Genomic DNA, 17,080 nt, shown 5'->3' on the forward strand with positions numbered 1-17,080 from the left:
CAAAGTGAAACTCAGGGGGCTGTTAAGAGGACCAGGCAGGGTTACAGTTTCAAGGGCCAGGCGGTAACTAATAGAATGCCCCACCTGTATGACAATAGGAGCGATGAGGAGAGTCCATTCCCTTGTACAAGAAGCCTCTACTGGACTCCTGCAGGTTAGAAACCTGCCTGCAGCAACGTGGACCTGACGGTATCACTACATCTTTCTATTTTTCTAGAAAAGGAGAAATCTGGCTTTCTAGTATGAAATTTCCCACAAAGACTCAATGTGGTAAATAATTCAAATTTCTTTACAACACTAGACAGACCGTATCTGTGGGATGGGTACACCTGTCGGCTGCCACTTTGCAGTCTCTGGTCTGAAGTAATTAGCACAATGCCCAGCATAAGAGAAACACTCGATAAATTATGAATGCACCAGATCTAACACCTTAGACATCAGACTTTTGGACGAAAGGACTTGTCTTATTGGGCAGCTAAGAGACCAGGAAAGATCAAGCCCAGAGTAACCAGAACATCAATTGCGAACCCAGGAAATCAGCAGAAATCAAGTGGAACAAAACAGAGAACAGGCTGGAGTGGCTCGGGGAATAATCCTGCCACCTCTCTAGTCTGCCTGCACTGACTCCTCTTTGGCTGATACACCCCTCCCTCTCCCACCACCACAGCTCTGATCCCTGTGCAGACATAACTGGTATGGGAGGCGAGCCGGCTAGATCCTGCAGCTGCTAGAATCAGAAAGGCTAGCAGCTTCCTGAGCAAGCTTATTAGGAAGAGAACGAAAAAAGCTTTGAGCTCTGAGCCAAGGAGGCAACTTCCTCCCCTTCCCTTTGGCTTTTCCCCATCAGCAAGCGACTCAGAACGTGGCCAAATACATCCTACTCGGGTGGGTTGCAGCTGTCCCACACATGTTACAAATAAGGGCCAGTAGAGCTGTCCCTATTTTTAGCATTTGAATGTAGATGCCAAGATCACCAAGATTCCCCATTTGCTGGCTCATTCCTCTCCTTCTCCTTTACATATCTCTTATTTTCCTCCCAAAGAGATGTTTTCTGTTCAGATGAGTTAAAGTCAGATATCTGGGGGAACAGGGACCCCAAATATTTGCTCGTCTTGCTAGACTTCTTATAATCACCATGGATTGGGGGCTATCTCTCCCCCGTTGGGAGAAATCGTGTACAGGCTTTGAGACATAACACTCCAAGGTTGGATCAAAGCCACTCCTTTTTCTCTCTTGGGCATAAAGAGAGGTTTGGAGCAGAAAACTGCATTAAGGATCCTCTCGTGAAAACTTCCAAGTACACAGCTGAGGACATGACGTCCAGGGGAGCTGATGTGCTTCCTACTCCCTAACAATCCTAAATATTATTAGACCTTATATTCTTGAAGGTTTTCCTCCGCGTGTGAAATCCGTACTTCACATGGATTTCCAGCTCAATGAGGTATCCGTTTCGATTATTCCCATTTTACAGATGACAAAACTGAGGTTTGTTGGTTTGAGAAACTCACGCAAAGCCACATACACTAGCAATGGTAGTCCTAGGGAAGGCACCTGGATTCTGACTCCAATTCTTCAACTCTTCCCAGAACCAAAGCTGCGCACACAGATTAGTCATGAGGATAAAAGAAAGGAAGAAGGGTAGAGGAAGAGAGGAAAGGAGGCCTGGTTTGAACACATGCATTATTTCAGCGGGGCCCTCTCAGGCTATTCTCTGGAAATTGTTGGGTGTTTTCAGAACACAAGCACAGCCCTGGCAACCTCAGCGGCCAACACATGGCTGAGATATGGGGATCTCAGGTCCTTTACCTGTTCTCAGGGTCAGCAGAGGCCATACTCCGGGTGACATAGCACATCTTGAGGGGGATGCTCTTCCGATCTCTATGGAAGGAGCAGGGCTGTGATGACAGGGGGTCTGAGGAGCTGGCCCCTAGCCGAGGGGATTCGGGTGGAGGCGTTTCCCAGCCGATCTCTGATACCGGGGAGCCTTTCTTCACATAGGGGGTGGCTTCTCGCATGTACTTCACTGCAAGGAAAAAGACAACAACAGGGCTCTTAAATACATTGCAGCTGAATTTCTGGAAAGTCTGATTGCGTTTTTCAGACTTGCATCAGACGAGCTTTTAATACCGAACCTCTTAAATTCTGAACAAGAGTCACAATTTCTGTTCCTCTCAAAACAGTTATTCTGTTATTTACATTCTATACCAAAGTCATATTTAGAACTTGTACGACGATGACCTGAACTTGAGAATTACTTTCAGCTTTTTTCAATGATGACAACTTTTATCTTTTCTGATTTTAAGTTGCATTCTGGGGAAGAGACTGAAAGACAAGTGGGCAGAGGAGAAAGCATAACGTAGGCGTAAAGGCACATAATTGTTCGATATGCAAGTAGGGAATCTGGTAGCCACATTCTCTAACCACGTCCCTATTCAGGAGCAAGAACAGGCTTTTCAGTTAATAGTGCTAAGAACATATATGCAAAAAAACAACAAAATAACCCTCACATAAAAGTACACTTATTTTGCAATGGGAAAAATCTGTAAGAGCAAAAATACCTTCTGTAAGCTAGGACCAACCAAAATGTCCATAAGAAAAACAAAGTGAAAGACCTTTATACAGTCATTTTAAAAAATGAGATAGATACAGATGTGTTGATGTGGAAAGACCTACAGGATCTATTATCAGTTTTTAAAAAAAATGGTAGAGAGGAGTACACATACTGTCATCTTTTGTATATAAATCATAAATACCATAGGCTTGCATATATACAACTATTTCTGGATAGGAACATAAGAAAATGTGAACAGCAGTTAGCTGTGGGGGGTAGAAATATAAAAGTCAAGCTGATGGAGAGATAGACTTTACTATTCATTTATTACCCTTTCATACCATCTTTATGTTTAGCCAATATGTGCATATTACTTTTGTAGAATTAAAAAAAAATAGTTCAAAGGCTGAGTGTAGCAGACTGAAATTCTGCTCTTTGATGTGTTTCCTCAGTCTTAAGAAGTTATTTGCCTATTCTGAATTTAAGCATTTGGTCCTTAGACAGTTTTTGTATTGACAGGGCAACTAGATTCTTGGAACATGCAATATAAACTTCCGCATCCTTCTCTCTGCCATTTGCACAGTTTGGTTCTGCTGCTTTGGGGTTGGGGTCTGGGGGTGGGGTGGAGGGCGGATTTGGCTAAGTTCCTTACCAGTACCTGTTTTTACAAATGGCAGTGGACTGGAATGGGTACAAACTAGAGAACATTTACTCCAGATCTTTGATGATTCAAGTCCACAAACTAACACCTTTACTGCACAAGACATGGAGCCAGGTTTCCAGAGACAAAAACAAGCAATAGGTAGTTTCCATACTCCAGAATTCAAAATCACAGGTGACTATAGTGAATGCTGCTGGGTCCCATCAGATCCTTTCCATCAGCCTAAGCACATATTTCCTAGCTGCTATGTGTTGGCTGGAACAACTCTTAGCTGCCCACCTGCCCTGGAAAATGGCTTTGACCCAACAGAAGAGCTGCTGCTTGAGCCCCCAGACAGAGGCTCTGCTTCTTGGGAACCCCACCTAAGATAGTGACATAATATAATACATAAACTATGGCACAAAACAGAATGAGCTAGCTGAGTGTTATAACAGGAATGAAGTCTGCTGGAAGAACTCACAAGGAAAAGATTCAGTTTCTAGGGAGTATGAGTGACAAGTTAGGTTCACAGCAATTTAATCAGGCCAAACACACCAAGATACAGGCAATACCGACAAGATACTAGCGAACTCAACCATACGTATCAAAAATAGTCATACTAATTCAAGACAGAGACGCCATTTAGAACCAACACATATTTGAAGAGAAGATTTCAGGCTTTTAACTGAATATAAGTGCAATCGGGAGAAAACAGCTCCACGGTCGCCACAAACCTGTTAGCACAAGCTGCAGTTACAGAAGAAGAAAGGGCATTCATGGACAGGGTATTTTAAGGAAAATTGTTTATTTGTGGGCAATACATTTAAAGAGGAACACAGACATACCTGAGAACAAATGCAGAAAACATAGGGGGAGAGATTTAAGCCATCCAAAGCTGGAGTAAATAGACCTATTTTGAAGACACTGAATTTTTTTTATTTCTAAAAATGTTTTAGTAGAAGCTAGAACACCACTTAGCTTTGTACATTATAGACTGGTACTTATTATATACAGGAAATTCAAGTATCATCTGAGATGGTTTGAAGACTCTCCTTTGGTTGTATTATTATCATTCTGGCTGGAATAGGGGAGGAGTGGGGTGGAAATGAGATTCCAGAGACGCTTCATGAAGTAGGTGTCATTTGAACTTGGCCTTAAAGGGTAAACAGGACTTTAAAAAGTAGAGATAGGAATCACAACCCTTCTTTTATATAATGTACTCTGATTTACAAATTGTACTGCAGTCTCAAAGGAAAGGAAAGTTAAACCTCAGTTTGAAGGGAAATAAAGAATGAGCATTTATTATATGCCTAACAATGTATGAAACCAGGTGCTCTACATATTTTCCCATTTATTATATGCCTAACAATGTATGAAACCAGGTGCTCTACATATTTTCCCACATTTAAGCTTCAGAAAGACTATTCAGGGCACTACTGTATTTATATGACAACTAAGGTACAGAGGAAAAAAATGGGTAAGGGATCTTTCACTTTTTGAGTATCCATATATCCACAAACAATAAAAGAATAAGTTGCTATTCCTTTCAGAGCTGGCTAGAACGAAATGTCTTGTAGGGCTATTCTTATTTTGATGGACACTAGGAGCTTTACATATGTTATCTTTGCAAGACTAGAATTATTTTTGCACATCAGCACAATAAGACACAGAGGTTTAGCTTATGTGGCTGGTAAATGGTGGAGCTGGAGTTTGACTTCCCAGAGATCATATTCTTTTTTTTTTTTTAAGATTTTTTAATTTATTTACTCATGAGAGAAGAGAGAAAGGCAGAGACATAGGCAGAGGGAGAGGCAGGCTCCCTGTGGGGAGCCCGATGTGGGACTCTTTGCCAGGATCCTGGGGTCAGGACCTGAGTCAGAGGGAGACGCTCAACCACTGAGCCACCCAGGGGCCCCAAGATCACATTCTTTAATGAAGTCTGGCTACCCCACCTAGATAACGGAGGCAAAATGACAAGCTAATAGGTTTGGACTTTATTCCACAGCCATAGAGGTCTTAGTCTATGAGTGAGAGGATAACAAAATCAGAGGTTAGCTATAGAGAGAACTCTGGCAAAGTAAGATCAGGTGTACTCAGGAAAAAAATATTAGAGGTAGGTCCACTAATCACAGAGTCATAGAGAGTTACTGCCAGAGGTACCCTGAGCAATACTCAAAATACTCATGGAAAGTGTGAGGTGTCCCAGAAATGTGTGGTTTGATGCACTCATGGGTAGAAGCATGGAGAATATGGCAAGTCCTAGCCCAGAAGCCAATATTTACCAAGTAATCACTTCCTGGGCAGCACAGAACTTGGGGAATTTATGAAGGTGAGAAGACATAGCCATGCCTTGAAGAAAGGATTGGAAATGATATTCAAAATAGTAATCCTTTTAAGTAACCAACTGAAAGTAAACACAGAGCAAATGATTTAACAAGGTAGGTATGATAATTTAAAGATTTATTCATTCATCCAAAATCAGTCATTCATCATATACTGAGGACTGCTGTACATGAGTGATGATAAAAAAAAAAAAAAAGTCCCTGTTTAAAAATATTGTAAGCTTGCTAAAGGTGGAAGGGAAGTGAGTAGATGAGGTGAGTTCTTGTGTTAATCTTAAACTAGGTTTAAGGAGGTCCCAAACTAGACGAGTCTCTAGGGGGCTGGCAAAATCAAATGCGAATCCCTTCTGGAGGAAGGCAATTTCATTCTAGGCTTCAAAGAGTCCTATGAATCATTTTCAGGGACAATGAACAGCATAAAATCTAAGAAAATGTGGCACACATAGAAACAAGGTATCATAAGCAAGAACTAGTAAAAATAACTGATAGCAGTGTCAGTCCTAACACAAACTACAAAGCAATAAATAAGTTTACCATGTGTAAAGAAACAAACTAAAGTCTGGGAGAATCTTCCAGGAGAATCTTTTTTAAAGATTTATTTATTTATTTGAGAGAGAGTGAGAGAGCACACATGCAGGAGGGGAGGGGCAAAGAGAAAGGAAGGAAAGTGAGAATCCCAAGCAGACTCCCCATTGAGCATGGAGCCCAACATGGAACTCGATCTTACAACCTTGAGATCATGACCTGAGCCCAAATCAAGAGTCAGATGCACAACCAACTAAACCTCTCAGGCCCTCCTTCCAGAGAATATTTTTTAAAAAATAACTTAACAGATTGGTAAAACAACCAAATAGAATGTCAAATAGTAGTAGCCGTAATAATAATTACTGCTATATAATATATAACTATAATAAATAAACCAGAATTAAAACTTCAATAGGTGGACATATCAAAAGAAGAAATTAGTGAATGAATTGTAGATCAAAGGAAATTATACAGAATATAGCACAAAAATATTTCTAAAAATGGAAAATATGGAATAGAGATGTGGAGGATGAAGTGAGAAGGTCTAATGAATGTCTAAATGGAGCCCCAGAAGGAAAGACAGAATGTGACAGATGCTAAGGATTGTCCTGAAGGAAAGACAATGACCCATGACTTCAAGAAACCGGACTTAATTTTGATAAACACCTGTGTTGCTCTCCATCAAGACAAAGCGATGGGGTCATCCTGCTTTCAACCTCAGGTAGACTAAACCTCTCCTTAGAATCCATGTTTCTTCTGAGAGCTTGGGACATCACCTCTCCCTTCCTCTAGTTTTGTGAGGAAGAGTCAGCCAAATCCCTAAATGAGTCCAGAGATCTCTGGCACCACCAGAAAACAAATTTGCATTTTCAAGGGGTAAAAAAAAAACAAGGAAACAATGAGATTATCATCACCTTTCCTGAATAAGGAAATCACTGAACTGTTTCCATATCAGTCTTGAGGAAGAACAGGTAACATTAACACATCCCTGCATAAAGCCCTTTTGTTCAAGGGTCTTGCTTCTCATTGATATGTATAGAAAAGAGAAAATGGAGAAACTTGTTTTTGCGTATAACAAAGAAAGCAACAGAACATTGCCATTAGATCTCCGAGGGCCCACATTTTCTGGTCCAGAGGAAGCAATAAAATTGTCAGAATATTCTTCGCTACAAGGCTTGGTCATCAGTTATGAACATAATTCCACCGTCAAGCAGTTCCTCTCCAATCACCAAATGAGGCCTGGGGCTAAGTCCCTTCTCCCTTGAAGCAGAGAGTAAGAACAGGGCAGCCATGCGTGGGTGTGGTAAAGCAGTGCCTCCCACAGAAAACAAAGCGTGTACGAAACCTTTGCATGGTTCTTTGTGCCTTGGCCTCTTGAGATTTCTATACATTGCCCTAAAAATAATGAGAGGATGGTCTAATTCAGGGAGGGTAAAGTGTTACCTACCCAGAGAAGGAATTTGACTGCAATAGGTGTCCCAAATTACAGTGTATTAAATGATACAGAGGTTCATTTTTCTTTTACTAAAAGTCTAGAGCAAAAGAAAAGGACTGCCAGGACAGCTTCACTCCCTGAGGTCGTCAGAGGCGCAGCCCTCTGGCCTCTCCCTGCTCTGCGTCTCTAGCCTGCCATCTGATAATCCAAGATGGCTGCTTGAGTCCCAACCATTGACCAAATTCCCATCAACGGGAGGAAGAAGCAAAGGACACACTCTGCTTCCTCCCTTAAGAACACTCTTCAGAAGCTGACACACCATATCTGCTTATAAACCATCGACCAGAATTTAGCCACATAGCCATTTCTAGAGGGAAAAGAAATGTTACTCTTAGCTCTGGACAACCTGGTGCCAACCCAGCTAAAAACTGGTGGAGGAGGAAGGCTATCACTGTGGAAGAAGAGTCTAGACATTAGGGGACAACTCTCAGTTTCTACCACTCAAAGAGATCCCTAATTCAGCCCATCACAACTAGATTTTATGACACATGAGTACAAATAAGTGTGTGTTGGAGAGATCAGTAAAAAGCACAATGACTAGATTCCATGAACTCTGCTAAGTGATGTTTTTTTTTTTTTTTAATGTATTAACTCATTAGAACATCACAACAATTCTATGACAGGAGCACTGCAATCATCCTCATTTTACCAAGGATGCAGTGATAGAAAAGGGTTAAGTCATATCCCCAGATTACAGTGCAAGCATAGGCAGGAGCACGAGTCCAATCCAGTCAGCCTGGCTCCACAGTTCTTGCTTTTAACTACGAAGTAATTCTGTTTCTCACACTTTTTTTTTTCTTAATTAATTGAATGTGTGTGTATGCGTGTGTGTATTTAAGCCAACATTTTTATGCACTAGGAGAAAACATCCAATTAAGCGGCTATTGCCTGTAACATAAGAGAGCTTGATTTTGTAAGCCTAAACTATTAAACTATGGCATTTCAATAAATGCCTTTTAAGACATTGTAATATGTATGCATAACAGAGGGTTTAACCTGCCAGAACTGAACAGCTAGTGTTTGCATAATTACACCTCCGTGTGCTTACAGACAGTAATTTCAGGCAAAGAGCTGTTGAAACTGATCAAGAAGCAGCCAGGACCCAGTTCAGGGTGCTCATAATCAGAACTAATTAATAAACCATGCCCTTTCTGGGCATCATGAATTAAAAACTGTGGTTGAGCAATTAAAATTCCAATCTTCACTTGCAAAAAAAGAAAAAGGGGGTGGGGTGGGAGGAGAGCGGGAAGGAGGGGTCTTCAAACCAATAATCCACCAAGTCACTTTCAATATGTTTCTGGTTTGTCATCTCAAGGGCGAGCAGTCGTGAAGCTTTCGAAAGAACCTTCAGCAAAGCCCAAGTTTGCAAAGGCCCCAAGTTGCCACAATTAAATCTTTGTTGAGGCGGCCAGATGACATTTGAAAGGAGAAGCACACACGGGCTACTAATGAGGAAATGCTTTAGGCAAATCCAATCAGCTCTCCTACCAGGCTGGTTTCTGAGGAGCCAGCAAGTCCTTCTGACATGTGCAAGTCTTCTTCTTAAAAATAACAACAAAAACAACAACAAAAACGGATTTCCAGATTACAGGAAGGAAAAAAGGTATTTCATTACTCTGGGGGATATGAACTCAAAATGTGCATTCACTAATGTGATTATGGGGAGAGGGGACCAGCTGGAGGCAAGAAATCTGGGTATTTGGGCCTTGAGTGAAACTTTCAGGCTGGGGATAGGTTGGTGACAGTGGGATTTGCTGACAAAATGCAATGTGAGACTTTCCCTTAATGGCTTATTTGTAGGTCATTTCAGACAGGAAAGAAGCAGATGGAGACCCTCAATAGTTCCAAAAGGGCCAAGAAATGATGAAAGAAGTAATACAAGCTTCTTGGAAGGTATAGCTAACATCTCAGGAGGCGGAGTAGTGAGGTGGAAAGAGAATTGGCCGTGGGAGTCAGGGACCAGGGAGGGTCACAGTTCCAGCTCTGCACTAACTAGCTCTGCAGCCCCAGGCAAGTCACGTTCCCCTCCCAGACCTCATTTTCCTTACCCTTCCAACATTCTATAATTGCTTGGGAAGCTGTCTTTTCTGATGTTAAAACAAAACAAAACAAAACAAAAACCACTTTTTCTTACCTCATCTTGCTCTTGTGTCTTCACCAACAAATAGCTCTGTTAAAATGTGTGCTACATATTTGGTCCTTAGGTAGATGCATCTTCTGACTTCTTACCAAACTCTATGGCCATCTGACAAATGTGACAGCAAGTCTATGTTGAGATTGTGTATTCTGGTTACTTTTTCTTTGGTTTGGCAGAGTTGTCTAGAAAAGCCATTGTTTTCATTCACTTAACAAAATTTCTTTCTCTTCCATTTTGCCCGGGGAAGTGGGGGTAGGGAGGGGAGTCCTTCAAGGTCTGATTTTAAGAGACATTTGAAGGATGGCCCAAAGGTTCTTGTGAAGTCATAAGGACATTCTGGTGAGGGTACTGAGTATAAATATGTGGCATCAGGAGTAATATAAACTGGTTATTAATTGGCTAAGTAATTAATTGGCCTCTTATTAAAAACTGATCTCAAAATTACCCTATTTTATTTTATTTTTTTAGATTTTATTTATTTATTTGAAAGAGAGAGAAAGCCAGAGAGAGAGCATGAGCAGAGGGGAGGGACAGAAGGAGAAACTGACTCTCCACTGAGCCAGGAGCCCAATGTGGGGCTCAATCCCAGGACCTTGGGATCAGGACCTGAGATGAATGCAGATGCTTAACTGACTGAGCCACCCCAAAATTATTCGATTTTAGATAGTCCAGTTTGATGTCATCTGCCTTGATTCTTCAACGAAGCAAGATTATTGCCCCAAAAGAAGCCTCCAGAGACCCAAGGAGAGTATTCTGTCCCATGAGTCCTACCAACACTCAGAAATACCCTGACTGGTTTGGTTATCCATTAATACAACAAACATTTAATGAGTTTCTGATGTGGGCAGGGCTCTGAGTGTTGGAGTTACCCCAATAAACAAGACAGACCAGGTGGCTGCCCTTGAGGTGCCTGCACTGAGGTGTACATACATGTGCATGGGGGCGGGGTGGAGACATTAGACAAATAGATAAATATAGGGCACTGCTCTGAAAGAGACATGCACCAGAGGACTGGGGTCTGTCCCAGTTCCCACAGAGCCACTCGCTAGCTGGGCCCTGCCCACTCGTATTGTCATCTCAGCTGACTGACTCTCACTCAGTCTCCACAGTTCAGATACATGCCAGCCATAAAGAAATTCTCAGAACATGCCATGCTCTCTCCTGCCTCTCTTCTTTGCATATGTGGTTCCTTCTGCATGGAAACCTTTCTGGAAAACTTTCTTCTCTTCATCCTGTCTCAGTTCAGGTAAAACCTTCTTCTTAAGTCCTCCAGATATGCATTCCTTTTATATATATATATATATATATATATATATATATATATATATATACACACACACACACACAGATTTTATTTATTTATTTATTTATTTATTTATTTATTTATTTATTTGAGAGATAGCACACATGCACAAGCAGGGGAGGGGTTGCAGAAGGGCAGAGGGGGAGGGAGAGGTAGACTCCCTGCAGGGCTTGATCCCAGGACCCTGGGATCATGACCTTAGCCAAAGGCAGATAACTAACGGACCAAGCCACACAGGCGCCCCCAGATACACCTTCCTTAAGCTCTAACCATGTCTTGTGACATCCACTGATATCAGTAGCATCAGGACATAAACTTTACGAGGATGGCTTCGCCATGCAAGGCACTGCGTTCATGATCTTAGATTTAAGCACTTACACATCAAAGTTATTTGTCCAGAGGCTTCTCTGGTGGAATCATAAGGTGCTCAGAGTTGAGTGAATTTTTACAGTAGAAGTTAAAATAGTCTAGACTCTGGAGTCACTTTATATCATTTACCTTTTTTTAAAAAAAGATTTTATTTATTTATTCATGAGAGACACAGAAAGAGAGGCAGAGACACAGGCAGAGGGAGACGCAGGCTCCTCACAGGAAGCCCGACATGGGACTCAATCCCAGGACCCTGGGATCATAACCTGAGCCGAAGGCAGACATTCAACCACTGAGCCACCCAGGCGTCCCACTTAACATAGTTTCAAATCTCGCCTCTGCCACCTATAGCAGGCAGTTAACTGAGAGGTTACATTTTCTTCATCTTTCAATACTTCCATTTGTCCATCTGTAAAATGGGGATAAATAGCAGGGCCTATCTCAGAGCTGCTGGTGGAGCAAATGACCTCATACACACAGAGGGCTCAGAACTGTGTCTAGCACATAGTAAGTGCTCATTAACGTCAGAAAAAAGGAAAACCTGGTATTCATGTCTATATGTAAGCAATTAACACAACGTCCAGCTGTAAAATATGGAATTGTTGAGAAAATGAATGACATTAATAGGGTCTCCAAGACAGAATTTTTCACAGATTTGTTCTTGAGGAAGAGTCTTATAACTGTGCAGCAGAGGACAGAGAAGATCTGTCACTTGTCCAAAGTTTCAAGACAAAACAGATGAAGGTCAGAAAGCCATGTCCTCTGTCCTGTAGAATGGGGGTTAGCAAGCTTTTTCTGTAAAATGCAAGTTAAAAAAATCTGGGGGGTTTTGTGGACCTTCGAAGCTCTGTCACAAGTATTCCATTCTAGAATGAAAGAGCCACAGAAAACATGCAAACAGATCAGTCTGGCAATTATATTTTCTTTACAGAAACAGGCAGGGGGCCTGATCTGACCCGAAAACTTTAGAAAAGTAACAATAACTAGCAATTATTGACTACTTACTATATATTAGGCCCCATTTTAAAATGTCTGAGGTATACTAGCTTATTTAAAAGCTAGTTTATTATTATGCCCACCTCACAAGCAAGGTGAGTGTGGCATGGAGACTTGGGAGACCTGCCCAAGAGCTCAGGGTAGCGATTGGCAGAGCAGGGACCTAGACTGAAGAAGTCCAGCTCCAAAGCATCCAGTCCTGAATACTAGAAAATGAATGAACTCAACACTGCCTCCACACATGGCCAAATGCTCATGCCTGAGTACTGTTTGTCCAACCATGAACATTTTAGAAATCATGCTTGTAATACATCATTTTGTCTAAAATGTTTTCCATATATTCCTTTTCTCATATCAAACCCAAATCTTATACCTATCATTTGTATTCCCTGATCATGGTTCTACTCTGCAGAGATACACAAAGCATATTAAGTATCATATAACTAATAATACATAAGTGTTTGGCTTTCAATAAAGAGAAAGATAAGCCAGATTAAAAAGGAGATTGGCATCCAGATGTTATAGGGCTCCTGGTCTACATTCTCTCAGAGACCAAAGGTGGTAATGGATGAACTTAATGTGTGACAGGCAAACAGATGTTGCTTTTACTATATCAGGTCCCTAGATAAAGCTGGAAGGGACACCCAGTGCCTTAAATGACAAAACTAAGATTTTAAGAGTTTCATACAGCCTTCCTCTCAAAAAAGAACTATAATAGGAATAAGATGGAACATTCTGTCATTGTATATACAAAATAAGCATCTCTGTAACATGTAGGATAGAAGAACTGTATTATAGTTAATATGAAGGAAAGTCCTAAGGATTCCCATGACTATGGCTGCCATAATAAATAGGACATTAGGCTCCACTGACAGGAGTATGGTGATCAGCAGAGGAGAGGACAGTTCCCCTCTTTATCACTCTGATTGGCCCATACCTGAAACCTGCATAGGTTGGACAATGCTTAAGATTTATTTATTTTTATTTCAGTGTGTGTGTGTGTGTGTGTGTGTGTGTGTGTGTGTGTGTATGGGGGGTGGGGTAGCGGAGGTAAAGAGGGAGAGGGAGAGAGAAACCCAAGCAAACTTTATGCTGAGCATGGAGCCAGATGTGGAGCTTGATCCCACAACCCTGAGATCAGACCTAAGTTGAAACCAAGAGTGGGATGCCCAATTGATTATGCCACCCAGGCTCCCCAGATTGAACAATGTTTAAATGAGGGTAAGAAGGATGACCAGGTTGTTGAAAGGTTCAAGAAACAAAGAAAACAACTTAAATGAGAGACCTGAAAGCACAGAAGGAAAGAGTCTGGAGTCTGATTGCTGCCATCCAATTCCAAGCTCTTCTATAGCTGAGTTCAGTGGTCTTATGCAAATTATTTAGTTTCCTCATGTGTTAATTATTTCATCTATCTCAGAATATTATTGTGAGGATGAAGTGGGTTAATACAAGTAAAAAAATGTATAGGGAGGGATGCCTGGGTGGCTCAGTGGTTGAGCATCTGCCTTCGGCTCAGGGCATGGTCCCAGGGTCTGGGGATGGAGTCCTGCATCAGACTCCCCACAGGGTGCCTGCTTCTCCCTCTGCCTATGTCTCTGCCTCTCTCTGTGTGTCTCTCAAGAATAAATAAATAAAATCGTTTTTAAAAAAATGTATAGGGAACTTGGCATAGTAAATATCAAAAGGGTTAGTTACCATTATCAGGAGTTAGCCTAGGAAAGAGATTTATGAGACCTAAAAAGTGGTGGGTTGGGCTACACCCACTCTTTGTAACTCTGTTGAGTAGAGCCACAGTTAGTGAATACAAATTACAGGGGTAAAATTTGAGCTCAATGTAGAAAAACACTCTGAGGTAGGGAGTTCCCTATTGCTAATGACATTTCAAACAGAAACCAGATGAGTTATGTCCCATGTTGCAGAAAGGATTTGTCTACCCTGTGGAAGGACAGATTGTATCTAAAATCCCTTCCAGGGGATCCCTGGGTGGCTCAGCGGTTTGGCGCCTGCCTTTGGCCCAGGGCGCAATCCTGGAGTCCCGGGATCGAGTCCCACGTCGGGCTCCCGGCATGGAGCCTGCTTCTCCCTCTGCCTGTGTCTCTCTCTCTCTCCTCTGTGTCTATCATAAATAAATAAATCTTTAAAAAAAAACACAATTCATTAAAAAAAATAAAATAAATAAAATCCCTTCCAGTTATCATGTTCCATGGTTCCTTCTGGAAAGTGGGTGCCTGAGCTGTCTACTCTAAAGACTCCATTACAGTGAGGACAGGTCATGATAGTAAACCACGTAAAATCCTGCTGTAAATCTTCTGTGCTTATTGGCTACATATTAGTTACATGATATGGGGATAGCTTCCTGAGTCTTAGAAACCTCACCTGTAAAATGAGGAACACAATGAATTCCTTAGAGAGGCCATACAATGTAGTACTTCAATAAATGAGCTCTGGAGCCAAGGGATTGAAGTTTAAATCCCAAATCTTCTACTTCCAAGCTGGGCTTCTTTGAGTAAGGTATGCCATCTCTCCATTTCTCAGTTTCCTCAGCTGATAATAATAGGACCTATTTCAAAGAATTATTATGAGGATTAAATAAATTTTAAAATTTATACAGGGCCACCTGGGTGGCTCAGTTGGGTGAGAGAGTCCAACTCTTGGTTTTGGGTCAGGTCATGATCTACAGGTCAGGAGACAGAGCCCTCTCTCTCTCTCTCTCTCTCTCTCTCAAATAAATAAATCTTTTTCAAAAACGTATGCAAAGCTCTTAGAACAGTGCCTTGCACATACTTGGCACTCACACTGAACTATTACTATTATGTTGTCATTGCTGCTGCTGTTGTTGTTATTATTGTGGTTGTTCTGAGATTGAAATGAGAAAATGAATTGCAAACACCAATCAATCTTTCTTAACTATAGGAGCTGTCAAAATCATCAATGCTTGAAAGTATCACTTCATTATTTATTCACTACATATAAATTAAGCCCATATTCTGCATTCAGTGGGACTAGACTCTGCAAGATGGGTGATCAGTTAGACTTACAAGTTCCTGGTTCTGAGAATTTTATGATCATGCCAACCAGAAAAGGCACAAACCTAAAACCTGGGAGTTGCCTTTGAATATAATTCAGCACACACACAAATAGCCTAAAGTGTATTCATCGGATATTAGCAAGTACCAAGAGGACATGGATTCTGATGTCTACAGACTTGATCCCTCAACAATTTGCTATAAGCTCCTCACCAAGCAAATAAGCATAATTTCTCCTCCTTGGGAAAATACAGTAACTATTTTAACAGCTATCCTCTAACATCTGAAGACAGGAAGTGAGTAACGGGTAGAAAGGATGTCTAAATACTCAAGCCCTAATATTATTTTTACTCTTTCTTATACAGAAGATCCTATGTGAATAGGACTTTACGTCAAAAGGCAGGAAGCACTGCTCTCACTCCCTCCTTACAGGCAACTCTGGAAAATAAACCTCTATTATTCCAGGTGTAGCTTGATGAAAACATCCTGCAAATCAAACTCAGGCTCAGTAAATTTGCAGCTACTTTTCAGTGGCAGAAGCCCAGAGTCATAAAGCTTTTCCAAAGGAAACCACATTAAGTAAACAAAATATCATTAGCAAGGGCAGACTCAGGCCAGGTCTGAGATTTTTTTTTTTAATCATAGCTCAGATATGCTGCAGACCCAAAGCAATCATACGGGCATATGGAGGGAAGGAGATGGTGGGACAGGACTCTGTAACATCAGGGTCCCCCACACTAGTCAATATTATAAACACTTGCTATTTCAAAAGTGCATGACAGTTTAAAACACTTTCATGTGCACAATCTCATTTCCTGCCTACTGTCATCTCCACAGAACAATGCATAAACTAAAACTCCTGTAAGAATCTGGCTGTAGTTATTTGCTTGAGACTTCCATGGCTCAGGAGGTAACAGTCTAACAACTTTCCCCACCAAATTCTTCTGCCCTGCCAAGTACATGTACTGTGTACACCCAAACACACCTTCCTCCACAGAACGATGCCTACAGAACACACCTGTTGTGTTGGATTTTCTCCTAAAGGCCAAATGTAGCTTGGCCTTGTTTGTAATTCTTTGAGGAGAGTAATTGCCAAGAACTGTAAGAAGTAGATCAGGATGGCAGGGGAGAGGCCTACGCAAGCAAGCTTCTTGGATCTGCCTGTCAGAGCTTGGAGAATAAAACCTTACATGTTTCTCCTCTAAACCTCCAGAAGCTTCATTGGACTCTGAACAATCAAGATAGAAGAGCTTGTTTTTTGTTGTTTGTTTGCTTTGCTTTTTAAAGAAGTCTAGAGGGGATGATGATGAACATCAGAGAAGAGATACAACGTTTTATAATAAATAGACCCATAGGAAAATTTAACAATAAAAGAATTTATTAACATTAAACTCTGAGCTTCAGAGAGTTTAAATATCTTACCTCCATGAAGTAGCAGCCATGGAATTGGATCCCTCAGGTTCTAAATCTAATATCTCATCTAAGAAATCTCATAACCACAGCTGTAACAATGCAACTGGTTCAGTGTCATGGAGACATAGGTTAAATTACTAATGAGTGATGAGTTGCTATGAAAGCTGGGAAAAATCTATGGATATGAGGGGGTTAAACTAGTAAACATTCTCTAATAGTCATATCAAAATTCAACTTCTCAATATTCCACATCTGTCATAAGGGAAAAATCTAAAGGTAGCAT

General features: G+C 41.2%; 1 protein-coding gene and 1 long non-coding RNA gene across 4 annotated transcripts in view; one reads left to right on the forward strand and one right to left on the reverse strand.

Moving 5' to 3' along the window:
• The window catches only part of SNTB1 (syntrophin beta 1), a 239,037-nt gene that overhangs the window by 136,082 nt on the left and 85,875 nt on the right, over window positions 1-17,080 (reverse strand). The window contains exon 2 of the mRNA XM_077847092.1: window positions 1,807-2,023. Coding sequence (XP_077703218.1) covers window positions 1,807-2,023 — 217 coding nt within the window. The remainder of the gene's footprint in view (window positions 1-1,806; window positions 2,024-17,080) is intronic.
• The window catches only part of LOC144283247 (uncharacterized), an 83,673-nt gene continuing 75,496 nt past the window's right edge, over window positions 8,904-17,080 (forward strand). The window contains exon 1 of one of the 3 annotated variants that reach the window (XR_013351670.1): window positions 8,904-9,156. This is a non-coding gene — a long non-coding RNA (uncharacterized LOC144283247). The remainder of the gene's footprint in view (window positions 9,157-17,080) is intronic. The other 2 variants (XR_013351672.1, XR_013351671.1) reach the window with 2 other exon arrangements.

The sequence above is a fragment of the Canis aureus genome, chromosome 14 (assembly GCF_053574225.1).
Source record: "Canis aureus isolate CA01 chromosome 14, VMU_Caureus_v.1.0, whole genome shotgun sequence".
Taxonomy (NCBI): Eukaryota; Metazoa; Chordata; class Mammalia; order Carnivora; family Canidae; genus Canis; species Canis aureus.